This window comes from Plasmopara halstedii (assembly GCF_900000015.1).
Source record: "Plasmopara halstedii genome assembly, contig: Scaffold_287, whole genome shotgun sequence".
Lineage (NCBI taxonomy): Eukaryota > Oomycota > Peronosporomycetes > Peronosporales > Peronosporaceae > Plasmopara > Plasmopara halstedii.
The window spans coordinates 784,583-796,492 of NW_020187208.1; the positions used below are offsets into that span (position 1 = coordinate 784,583).

General features: G+C 43.7%; 5 protein-coding genes across 5 annotated transcripts; 1 reads left to right on the plus strand and 4 right to left on the minus strand.

Moving 5' to 3' along the window:
• Positions 1-912: 912 nt before the first annotated feature.
• On the minus strand, positions 913-1,266 carry PHALS_05053 (uncharacterized protein; the record flags this gene model as incomplete). The annotated part of the gene is made up of 1 exon (XM_024722787.1): positions 913-1,266. The coding sequence occupies one exon, from the start codon at positions 1,264-1,266 to the stop codon at positions 913-915; it is 354 nt and encodes a 117-aa protein (XP_024573829.1).
• Positions 1,267-4,329: 3,063 nt separating this feature from the next.
• Positions 4,330-5,334, minus strand: PHALS_05054 (CCT domain; the record flags this gene model as incomplete). Its single annotated transcript, XM_024722788.1, has 1 exon — positions 4,330-5,334. The coding sequence occupies one exon, from the start codon at positions 5,332-5,334 to the stop codon at positions 4,330-4,332; it is 1,005 nt and encodes a 334-aa protein (XP_024573830.1).
• Positions 5,333-6,246, minus strand: PHALS_15071 (uncharacterized protein). Its single transcript, XM_024722789.2, has one exon. It carries the CDS (start codon positions 6,173-6,175, stop codon positions 5,780-5,782), a length of 396 nt encoding a protein of 131 aa, XP_024573831.1. The 5' UTR covers positions 6,176-6,246; the 3' UTR covers positions 5,333-5,779.
• A 3-nt stretch (positions 6,247-6,249) lies between these two features.
• PHALS_05055 (WW domain) lies at positions 6,250-9,617 on the plus strand (the record flags this gene model as incomplete). Its single annotated transcript, XM_024722790.1, has 8 exons — positions 6,250-7,667; positions 7,766-8,216; positions 8,318-8,380; positions 8,459-8,509; positions 8,579-8,737; positions 8,797-9,424; positions 9,490-9,504; positions 9,577-9,617. 8 exons carry the CDS (start codon positions 6,250-6,252, stop codon positions 9,615-9,617), a joined length of 2,826 nt encoding a protein of 941 aa, XP_024573832.1.
• A 151-nt stretch (positions 9,618-9,768) lies between these two features.
• On the minus strand, positions 9,769-10,640 carry PHALS_05056 (Transmembrane protein 138; the record flags this gene model as incomplete). Its single annotated transcript, XM_024722791.1, has 5 exons — positions 9,769-9,812; positions 9,886-9,966; positions 10,050-10,131; positions 10,195-10,366; positions 10,435-10,640. 5 exons carry the CDS (start codon positions 10,638-10,640, stop codon positions 9,769-9,771), a joined length of 585 nt encoding a protein of 194 aa, XP_024573833.1.
• Between the last annotated feature and the right edge of the window lie 1,270 nt (positions 10,641-11,910).

The following is an 11,910-nucleotide window of genomic DNA, read 5'->3' on the forward strand; positions in this document are numbered from 1 at the left end:
TTACCACTCAAGTCTCTTCGGTCAGCTCTTCCCCTACAGCTTCCTTCGCTCTACACTTCTATCAGTTTTATTGGCACTTGAAAACTACTGCGTCTTGCAAAAGGTATCGATCATAATTTCGGCAGCATATCCTTCGTATGAGTTGCCTATAGGAGCTTCAATATTGATGGTCTGGGCATGAATTATTGCTGTTCTCGCGGCGAAATTATCGTATAAACATATTGATCGTTGCGCTTGGCTGATGACGTGATCAGGAATCAAACGAAAAAAGCACGGTCAGTGATGGTTGATGCACTGTTAAGCTGATCGGTATCAAAGCGTTATAAACTGCCGCCTAAGTATCATTTAACTCGCTGATCTGCGCCTCACAACAGAACGAGACCAGCATTGCGCCACCATTCGAGAAGCATGGTGAACGAGAAAGGAAGCGACTTCATCATCTATTGGCAGTAGCACAATGGGGACTACGTGAAGCAAAAAAACGCTTATAACGTAGTCACAGCTCAATCTGTCATTACAAAGAGTGTAAATTGTTCAAAAACACATGTGAACTGCTTGATTGGAAGCAACCTAGGATCAAACAGAAAATGTCTGCGTCCGGCTTTGGCACCAAAGAAACAGACCTACGTTCACTTTAACCGACAATTACGAAGACGATTGAGAGCTCGAGGAGGTTTTGAGCTCTACATTGCACGTAAGTTTGCACGCTCTTGCTGGTAGCACTCGTCCGAATATTTAGGACTCTTCAATTATGAACGACCTTTTATTTATCTCAAAGCAAGCGGTGTTTATGTGAAATGCTGCACTAAAACGAGTGAGCCCGGAGATCCAATCATTTCTTTAATATCAATGCCAACAAGAGTGGCAGCGATAAGAGTGGTAACAAATGCATGTCCAAGCGTAACTCAACCTTCACGGAAGCTCTGCTGATTTTGGGAAAGCAAAGTCTGAACTTAGAGCGCAGCCGTCTCGAGTTGAACCAAAAGCAGTTCGAGTCTGAGATACAGGTGCGGTGAGACGAGATGAAGCAGCGCAGGCACGGGTTCGAGCTAGTGAAGTAGTACAAGATTGACGAAATGCCTTTGGATGAATGACGAAGGAACTTAGCGCATTCGGAAAGTTTAATTCTTTTAAAATTGACTTAGTACAAGGTGCTTTGGAAAGCCAGTATAAAACCATTTGCAAGGTATATTTCTCGTCTTCATCTCCTTGGTATTTCGTCGCAACTCCAAATCTACGCACATCATCCACGATCATTGCGTTCATTGCTAGCGTCAAGACTAATATTGTAGGATTAGGCACGTCATGATCGAATTCACAGTCGCGGCACACGTCGCCCCGTCAATCACCAGAGAAATTTAATTGTAGTCATATGAATTGTGCGTTGTTCATCTTGATATAGCGCTCGATTGTCATTCGCATCGCCGAGAAATAATATCTAACGCTCGTAATCTCGTATGGCTTTGCTTTGGCGTCTCATTAGATGCTTTCGGAGAGCGCAGGTCGAATACTGGAGAAGAAAACCTCCATCCGAGAAATAGAGCTGGAACCTTAAAGCCAGAACTCTTATTTTGTGCTGTTTGCTTTCATGAACACCACTTCGATAGCTAACGAGTGCAGCGCGAACCCGTCGCCAATGATTGCGAACAATCTGTCCGACTCATCATCTTCCTATAACTTGTAATCAAGCGCAAAAGCTGTGCCATCAATCATATTGATTGCTCTTCGCAGATGGCACATTTTTTGATAATAACAAACATTTTCGCACGTTCTTGGCCACTCGGCCACGACACAAACTCGACTAAGCGGCCGTAGATAGCATCCGCCAAATCAAATTTTTGTATTATTACGCTACTCAACATACTATGCGACATTTTGATAAGTGCCGACGATGCCGCTGGTTGCTTTGTTTGCGGGTGAAGCTTGATCATCCCGCAGAACCACCACAACAAACTCGAGGATGTCAAGGGCTATTCTTAGATACGTACTTGACTGATGAAAAAGAGTTCATCAGCAGTCCACTAGCCGATTCTGTTCATCGCATTTGGTGCAGCAATGTATCGTGACATTTGATTATGAGGGTAGGAGTAGTAGTTCATCCTGAGCATTAGAGGGGCGCGGAACAGCACGAGAAGTCGATTTAGCTCCTTCAAGCTGACATTTTCGTGGAATGCTTTTGTGACAATATGGAGTGTTGAGCGTGCGATTGATGGACAAACACTCGTGATAGAAGCTCGCTCATACGATAACAGCCTCAACTTAAAGGCCGATGACTTTTTTTGCATTTGATGGCGATGCCGGTAAAAGCCCAACAATATCGATTTCTTGAAATCTTTTTTTTTAGCCAAAATAACCGATAAACACTCGTCTTTTTCGTCTTCAGTTGCAAGACCCAATCCTCCGCGAATGCACGCTGGCTCAGTTTCTGATTCTTTTTGGCGATTTGGCAAGGGTTAAGCCTCTTGCCGACAGTACGACGTCAAAGGTAAAGTCTGCCGACTTGTCTGACCGCGTTGTCAAGCAGACACCTCCTGACGGGGAAGGATACATTGAGATGGATTTTTACGTTTCAAGACGCGAGCCCGATTAGGTAAAGTGGAATCTGTAAGTGTCCAGGATACGAATTGCAATGGACAACGATAATTCTGCTGCTATGAACTATAGATTATTGAACCATATTTTATTTAATCCAATCACACCAAATGTGCAGTACTTGCCCCTTTTATACTGAGACTCTCACGTGCGAGCGATCGCACGAGATTTGGCCGGAAGGGTCGGCTTTCGCCGGGAGAGTAGATGCATATGTGTTGAAAGTCACCCTTACAGATGAGCTGTCCTAGCGTGAAGCTTGAATCACAGTCTCTAGGTAATAATACAGTGCAGATTCTTCTGGTTACTAAAGTGTTAACAGATCTTTAGGGATATTGAATTTAATATCTGCATGGAAATGTAGCAAGTAGCCTTCCAAGAAACATGTATCCATAAATATTGAAGCGTCTCATATATCGTGAAGACTCAGCTATACTTCACTCCTGGCCACTGCTATTACTCATGCTGGACAGTTACGTCACTTCGACAACGCAGTTAAAACGCACTTGTGTAACACAGCATGGCGTATGCGTACCGAAAAAACTATCGCCAGTAGAGCTTGGAAGATTATAAACAATCCTAAGAATCGTGCCAAACGTTGACCCATAACCCTTGTATCGTCCAGAGCCACGTTACATTTAATTTCACTTTAAGCTAGTCACATTCAGCGATTTAGCAAGGTATGCTTTTTGCTGCCGAGGACGGTCGTCGCACACTTTAAATTGGAAGCTTGTTGATGCAGTTATTGGCATTGATTGTCTATATTTGTGATTTTGATCTGCTACATTTTCGTGACTACTCCAGCGGTGTAAATTATAATTGAAGATCATGATCTCTACATCCACTTGCCGTTAGTCCGTGTATAAAATTCTGAAAATTTTACTGCATATACCGTAGTAGCGTTGTCCAAAGCTTTATTGGCTCTAACCGCTAGGCTTCGAATGCATGACGCTTATCCTACCACTTCTTCTAGTGACACTGGGAGATATAACATGGGCATTAGTGTCCCGCGTTCTATTTCATTACGTCAAAATCATTTAACTAAGCTTGCCTCGTCAATAGCACAAATGTGTTATGAAGTGACCGATAGCTTAGCATTCCCACGTTGAATGATCCAAGGATGTCATGTTAAATTTTGATTCGTAAATGTACGAAGAACAATAAAGATTGAAGCGGACTGCGCTTTCTCAATAGATCTGAATGCTACAGTATGTTTCCTTATGCTTTTATTGTCTAGTCTGGCGAACCGACTTCGAAAAGCAATTTTGACCAGAAAACTCGAAACTGGTCGCTAGAAATGCAATGCCGTACAGAAACTAATCTGCCTTATGCCGTCAGCAGCGATGTTAATTCCATATATTGTCGGTACATCTTCAATTATTTTCCGTATGACTTACATATGGTAAAGCTTTCACTTTCGTTTTGTGACACTTGAGGGCTGTGCTTGACTACTATGCGGCATAGTCTCAATATTTTCGTGATCCCAGCCGGTGATCTTTTCGATCGACGAAGACGATTCCAATGCCCGATTTGCTGGTCCACAGCGTCCAGCAATAGGCATGTTACTTATTGTTGTGCTTAAAAGATAATGCAAACATACCTTTTTCGATTAAGAATGCTATTTAGCTACGTACATGCAGTTGGGTCGAGCCCAATGCCATCTCTATACAACTACACTATGATGGGCGGAAAGCAAAGCAACAAAGAAGAGCATGCCATACAGATAAATTGATCCTGTCCTCACGTGTAGCTCATTAACTGGCACAACAGCTCTTCGTCCTCCTTTTTGACGAAGCGACCTTTAACGCGCAAGCGCGAGTTTGCAAAATTCTTGCGAACATCGTAATCCACTTTCTTGGCCCACACGCGACGCTTACGCTTTTCAAGAAAGCGATCAATACGCTTTCGTCGGGCTTCAGGGGAGTAACTGCCGATGTATTTGCTCTCAGATGAATTCGATGTGCTTTCTCTGCGCTGGTCATTCTCATTAGCTGCCGAAATTTCCATACGAATGAATTCTTCTAGGTGCTGACGACCCAGTCCACCATAATCGCTTCCTTCGGAAGAGCACACAGAGGCTAGGCGTACGCGCTGCCTGTACTCACTATCGTACCACGTGCCATCATCCTCAACACCCGTAGGGCTGCAGTCGCGACCCAAGAAAGATTTGTCTTCCTGCACGCGTGAAAGACTGCTAGATTTGTACTTCTTACCGCACGAAGAGGAATATTTCCGATCAAAGGATGAATGGTCACCATATTTCATGCTGCTACTGTTGTTGCCACCGCGCATGGGAATGGAAATTGGCCTACTGTTAACTTTTGAGAAGATGTCGTTGTCATTTTGCTTGATGGCTGCAGCAGCGACGAGGCCGTCGAAAGACGAGCGATAAGTAGGCCAAGTCTGGCGATCAGATGATTCATCGCTAGCTTCGCCAGATTCCATGTCCACATCGCTACTACTGCTGGCGTCCTCAAGACTAGGTATCATGGACGTGAGAGGACGCTCTTGAATCCTGTGAGCCAAAAGTGCCATAGCAGAACTATATGATTCTGATTGTGGATGCAAGAAGCTGGACGATGGCATCGAGGTGGTGATACACGAATCGAAGGTTGCGAAGGCGCGTTTCTTGCCAGCTTGCCATAACGATGGTGGCTCGGAGGCATAGAGTGGATTATCGTGAAAATTGCGCTCGTCAGGCGCTGAAAGACTCATAAGCGTCTCGGCCACTTCAGAATCGATCATGGCTGACTATTGGGAACGGGTGGCTGTGCTAGCGTCAAACGACTTTTGCAACGAGTTTGTGATCAGTGCTTAGAGCCTTGGTCGTTACGATTTGGCTTTTTGAAGAGTGGATTGCTGTGTGGCTGCCGTCTCTGCGCCTCCTGGCGTTTAGGGCCTCGAAAAGTTTGTCTTAATCTCTGTATAAAGAGGCCAGTTTTTACTCTCTTGGTGTCTGTCAAGCAAAATCCATTTGGTCATTGTATGTGCGCCAAGTTCAAGCTGACAACACAGGGCAAGGGATTTAAAAAGCTTACGAATGCTCAAAGTGTCGAGATTGCGTCTCGGGGAGCCATACAATCGTAAATGAAGCCAACAAGTTATCGACAATGACGCACGTTGCGACAAAGTGAATATAGTAATGATCTGCACCAAAGTCTAGGCTAAGATGTAATTAATGAGTATCTTTCTACAAATTCCACAGTATCGAACATACACAAATGTGCTGCCTGCGGTCCGAGTTTGAAAATCTGTGAAATACAATCGCACTTTTTCTCTCGACTTTACTTCGGTGCAAGTTCTTTGTAGATGGGCTGACCATTGCCTGATCGATACTCGTACGTTTGATTATTCGTTGACTAAAGAAGCGACTGCAAATGGTACCTCTGCCCGCCATCCAACCGATTAAAAACGGGATGTGCCATGCTGGGAAGGCGCTTATTAAAGGAGAAGGTGAAAGTATGTATATGAAATGACGCTTGACTCCTGATAGTGCACTAGATAAATTTGATACTGATTGCTGAGACCTATCAACAGTGCAGAAGCTGGCTTGCAATGCATGAAAACGTATAGTATTATGAATCATACACCAACAAACCGTTTTATCCGGCGAATTTATCTTGAATAATCAGCCTCTGTTTTATATATACTGTCGTGCGAATGGAGACCTTGACAACGCAGCAGGCGCTACCTTTGCCGGTCAAATCATCGCCAGTCAAAATACATCCTGAGGATAACGTTGACGCGCTTAAATGTAGCCTCGCAGTGACTTTAGCTGAAACTTGCGGAATTTCTGTCAGGGAGCGATCGGCGAGCACTGTCAGTCTCGTAAAAAGCTCAGAGACCAGCGAAGTCCGTCGGGAAGATGGCACTAGTGAAGCTGCCGAGAAGGGACTCACAAAACATCTTGTTCAGGATTTGGCGATAAAAGAATCTCATGTGTTTCATATGCAAAGGCACATGCAAAGCATGCAACAGCGAGTAAATAGACTGCAATTGATATTGCAGGAGGCTGCACGATGTAGTAGACTTGGCTCGTCTTTACAAAAGTCTACTACTGGTTCAATGCGATCAACATCAATGACACAAGTGGATGTACTTACAAATGACTTGACGCAAGCGAATTTGGGATCTCATAAGATTCAGTGGGCACATTTGGCGTCGTCCTTCGCTCTTAAGACAGCAAGGCACGCCTTAATAAATGAACCGAATGATATGAAAGAACGCCAACAAAATGGATCCTTTACCAACGTTGATGTTGTATCCATTGCAAACGCCGAACTACTAAAAAAGACTGAAACTCTTCAGGTAGAGCTGAAGAATGCAAGAGACGAAAACAAACAGCTTCAGCTTACAGTCCTTAGTTTAGAAAAAAAGTTAGCGCAATTGCACAATCAGAAAGGGACTAACTCATTGATAGAATTAGGAAGCAATCAAATTTCCAATAATGCGCTGGATGATAAAGCAAGCCAAGATCACGAAAACAGCCACTCGCGATTTAAAGTCGCACAATTTGGCAGACCAACCGCCATCCAAATGGTCATTGAGGAAGATATGACGGTTTTAAGAAATCACGAGCAGTGCCAACGCAAATTGCATGAACTATGGGACATTGCCAAGAAGCTACGGGCGTACGTTGAATTGTACCAATTTGAGCGAGATGTCATGAAAACTCAGCGCGACGATGCGATTGCTGATAGTAAGCGAGCAGAAGCCGAGATCATTCAGCTAGCTAGTAGCAGCAATCCGCAGCAGAGAATTAAGTATTTACAGAAAATCAAAAGGGATAACCAGGTGCTGCGTCAGAAGAATCGCGCGTTAAATGTGAGAATAGCCAAGATGACAATCTCTCGGCACAAGAATGTCTGCCAAAGTGCTGCAGATAATAATGAGTCCTCAATTGACACCACTTTGAAACCACTGGCACTTGGTGACATGCTGCAAGACGAGCGTGACGAATCCGTCACGTGGTCTGGCGATGAATATATACGCAACATACGTGAGCGTGGTGAACGCTTGGAGCGACGGCTTGAAAGCTTGCGTTTGGCGAGACGGAGCGTTCATGGCATCCTGGAAAAGTAGGTTTCTTCGTCTTAAAGTTTAGAATGTTAAAGAACAGTGAATATTGTATATTTTTCGATTGGTTAAATTTGATGGAGAATACGTATGCTGATAGCGAGAGCTCTAACCATCTGGATAGCTATGCGTCCGCTGCTGGGCTCCTACAGCTTCGCTCTGCTTCAGCTGAAGCAAATGTCGAAATCCCCACTAGCAGTCCTTACGATCAAGAATGTAATCATATTGATAACAGCAGCGACAGTCCAGCCATTTCGTCGACCCCACCGCTACCACCAGGATGGCATCAAATCATGCACGGTTCAGGTTTACCCTGTTACGTCCATGATGTTCTAGGCGTTGTTTGTTGGACCCGACCATATTTATTGAATATTAAAGGTGAAGGTCCGGAGTCGCAGCAAGAGTTGCATTCTCTCGTGAGGCAGCATTTGCCGCCAGTGAGCATTTTCACGCCTAGATTGGACCTAGCCGAGCGAAAGAAAAATGATTTATCAGGTGTAAACAATGTTGCAACTAAGATGTCATCGGTATATCTTCAAGAATCAAATAGTGTAAGGAATGACTTTATCTGCACAAGGACAAGAGGCAGTTTCTCTTTTGGTAAATAGCAACAACTGGCGAGTAACATCTTTTTACATTGTTGTGAAAGCAGAAAAAGCGCAAGTTAGATGTGCTGAAGGGAGACCAAACGGCAATTGGAAAGCAGCAATCTATGGTAACCTTTTTTGATTACTGAGTCCTTACAAACTAATTTTCTCGATAAGAGCTTACAAAGTGACAATTTTACATGCAGACCTTGAACGAGTTCAAAAATCTTTCCATTGACGATCCGCGTGTTCTACAGGTGCAATTCCTTGCGTGTGTATCTTCAATTAGCTATGATCAGACGTAGTATTGATAGACTTTATTACAGGCATGTATGGAGTTATCGATCAAAACACCTGCACAAGTCCTCCAAGAGTACCAAAACCGAAATCGTGGTGTCTCAATCAATTACAATATGACGTCTATAGAGGGAGATGGTGTTAAGCTTTTCAAAACAATCGTGACTGCTGGCAGCACAGTTGCCGAGGTAGATTGCAAATTAAAGAATATCGATCTGCGCTTTTTGACAACTTTTTAACTGTATAGGGCATTGCCTCGACGAAAAAAATCGCAAAGCAGTTAGGAGCTCAGCAGTTGTTAGCGATGCTGCACGAGCGTACAGCCAAAAAATATTATGAAGTAGCAGAGATGTATAACAGTTCTCTGAGAGGCCAGTATGTTACCGCCGAGTCATTCGTGTATGGACCTGCGATCCCGTTACTTACTGGTTGCAAAGATGGACGTATCGATAGTGGTCATGTCGATCCTCGCCTACAGCGTGGTGCGAATGCTCTAGGTCGAATGGATCCTCGCCTGCAGCGTGGGGGTAGTGCCTCTATTCGAACGGGACGGACTCGTCGATTGGTTTCTGATCATGAAGATGTTCCTGGATACTGTGAATATAAACCTGATCGACACGTGAATGCGCCATCTTGTCGTAATAAATACAAATATCAGCATGTATCACAGCAATCAATTCCATGGACACTTGATGACGATTCAAGAACGGACAGAGTTGGGTCCGAGCGCATAGTTGTGTACTCTCAATCAGCGACTGGTACTGCTGGAAATGGTGATGAACAGAACTGTGGAAGCTCATGGAGCGGGAACTCAACCGCCAATTACCTTCAACAGCAGAATAATATACCGCGAGATTGTATCCAGCAGTCCAATAGTGGATCACATATATTGCCTGGTAATAGGCGGTTTGGTGAAGGTCGTCAATGGTGAATCGTTAAGATAATTTGAGTTACGGTACGTGGCTCGTATGTTCTTTGCCTGCTGTTATAATCGAAGTGATTGAGATGTCGCTGTATTGTATTGCAGGCAAATATTCAGATACTTTATCATTAACACATCTAATTTAAATCGCGATGTTTCAAATTGTACAGCGATGTTTTTGATTATTTGAAATCAATCGCCCGTGAGTTAATTTTGCTGATGATTAGCATCAATGAGAAGGAATAGATTACTCTCGAGGATACTTTCTTAAGAATAGGGACAGGCAAAAATTATTAATCAGCGATAAGCAAAGCAAAATTGCAACTTCCACATAACGTTCGCTACATCAGGTAGCACTAGAGTCAGAAGTATAATGACATTATTGTAGTCATCGTAATAGATATCGTGCTGAACCTCCGAAAACACAACTAATTCTGCATCCAGGATTCGAAAGTGTAGTATTTGCGATTTCGGAGCTGCTCAACCGCATATATGCTACAAACATAATAGAGCAAGGCACCTACAATCGTTAATTAAGAAATCAAATATATTTTCTATGAAGCAGAGCCTCAGCTTACCAATCTTGTGCATTCCAGAAAAAATTAAATAGCCGAAGTTGTCCCAAATTTTTATACGATCGTTTTCTGACGAAAGTAAAGTCTACAAATGAGACGATGTGCGGTTAAAGGCTTAATAGTTATTCAGTGATAGCAGGCGGCCTACCATCCGACAGGCGACCAAAATGACGGTCAAACAAATATACAGGGGATGCATTAGAAGCACAATGCGAAATTGAGAGTATAGCATGCCGAAGAGGCCACTTCGAAACAAGAAGGTGCCTGCTAGTAGCACAAACAGATTGAATAGAGCTGTTATTTGCAGCACAACCTGCACACTATGGTCAATCCATCCAAAATGAAGTTGCAACTTTCGCAAATATATTGAAGCAGCGCCGGCACTCACAAGGTGGCGATCGAGTCAACATCATTATCGAATGTTTCTTGCCCCGGTAAGTCTCCATACTCTATCAGTGCATTAAGCACAACATCCACAAGATTTAAGCTCGCAGCGAGTGCTGCACTCACGTCAAAGAATGGCGGCAAATAATGGACATTTTTCATGGGTGTAAGATAAATAACAATCTTTCTTTTGAATTCATCCTGTTGCATTTAACCTGTTGAATTGGATGGTTTTTGTTTAACGTGTGGTACATACAATTGGTAGTATACAATGTTCCATAGGGAGGCTTATGAAATTCCGACTCATAAAGTGCGGAGTTGGTAACACCCTCACAGGCAAAATTGAGAAGGAGTTTCCGTGTACCTTGCTAAAAGTGTAACAGGCTACACGTACCCTTGTATGAAGGGGTGGGCCACACAAGATGGTGTGACCATTCATAGGTGTGGATTATACATGACAGTGTAATCACGCAATGGTGTAGCTACACCGTAGTAAGAAGCCACTGATTGGCGGGACTGCCAGTAGTTATTCGTTTTAATTAGGTTTTACTATTTTATCTTAGATTTAGGCTGCAGCAGAGCTGTTGAAGCTCTTTGCTTAGAGAAAGCTCAGCTAAGATAGCCAACCTAACGTTCTTTCCAAGAACCAGTACAAGTGTAGCGGATCGCAATCCGCTACCTCTAAGCACTATATTTTGCCAAGGCAAACGAACACTTTTGTTCAAAATTAAAACTGTATTTAAATGTTATAGTTGCGGCAGAGCCGCCAATATCGAATAACTTAGGGTTTCCTAATTAATGCAGTAATACCTAATTGATATGGCAGAACCTAATAAGGTAATGTAGTGATATGCATTACTACTGGCAACCCTGACCTTTTGTTACGGTGTGTGTGATTACACTAACTTGTGTAATACACCTACGTACGGCCGCACAATCTTATAAGGGTACGTGTAACCCCGTTCCACTCTCCCCCATTAAATTGTGAATTTTTCCAATTCACATTTAACAGGTCGCCTCATACGAGGCTCGCGTGTCTGAGACACCTTAATGATCTTCGGAAAAAATTTCAAACATTCTCCGCATTATGAGCTTTTTGTCTACGACTCGCAAAACACCCAGCCTAGCTGGTTGCGAGGATGCCAGCGGGCATGACCTTTCTTTTTCATCTGCACAGAGTGCATCTTTGGACAGTACGTCCACGGCTTCACAGGAAGTACATAGCCCTCGGCAACTGAGTGCAACACACCGCGCCTGCCCCGGCCGAAAGATTTCCTCGTCAAAAAATCTAGGTGGTCGACTACGAGTCGAAAACTCCATTCTCAGAATGAGATAACGAGGAGGATAAAGTACGTTAACGGCGCGACGTGAACCATCTCAAATCTTCCTGACACCATATCCGTTCCCCGACCTCTCGGCTTCCAGGGGAAGTGGTATAATAACCAATCGTCTCGACGAGGCACAGGAGCAGCAATTGGAG

What these genes read in the sequence shown, in the direction of transcription:
- PHALS_15071 (XM_024722789.2), bottom strand. Translation starts at nt 6,175, where the DNA reads ATGATTCATAATACTATACGTTTTCATGCATTGCAAGCCAGCTTCTGC.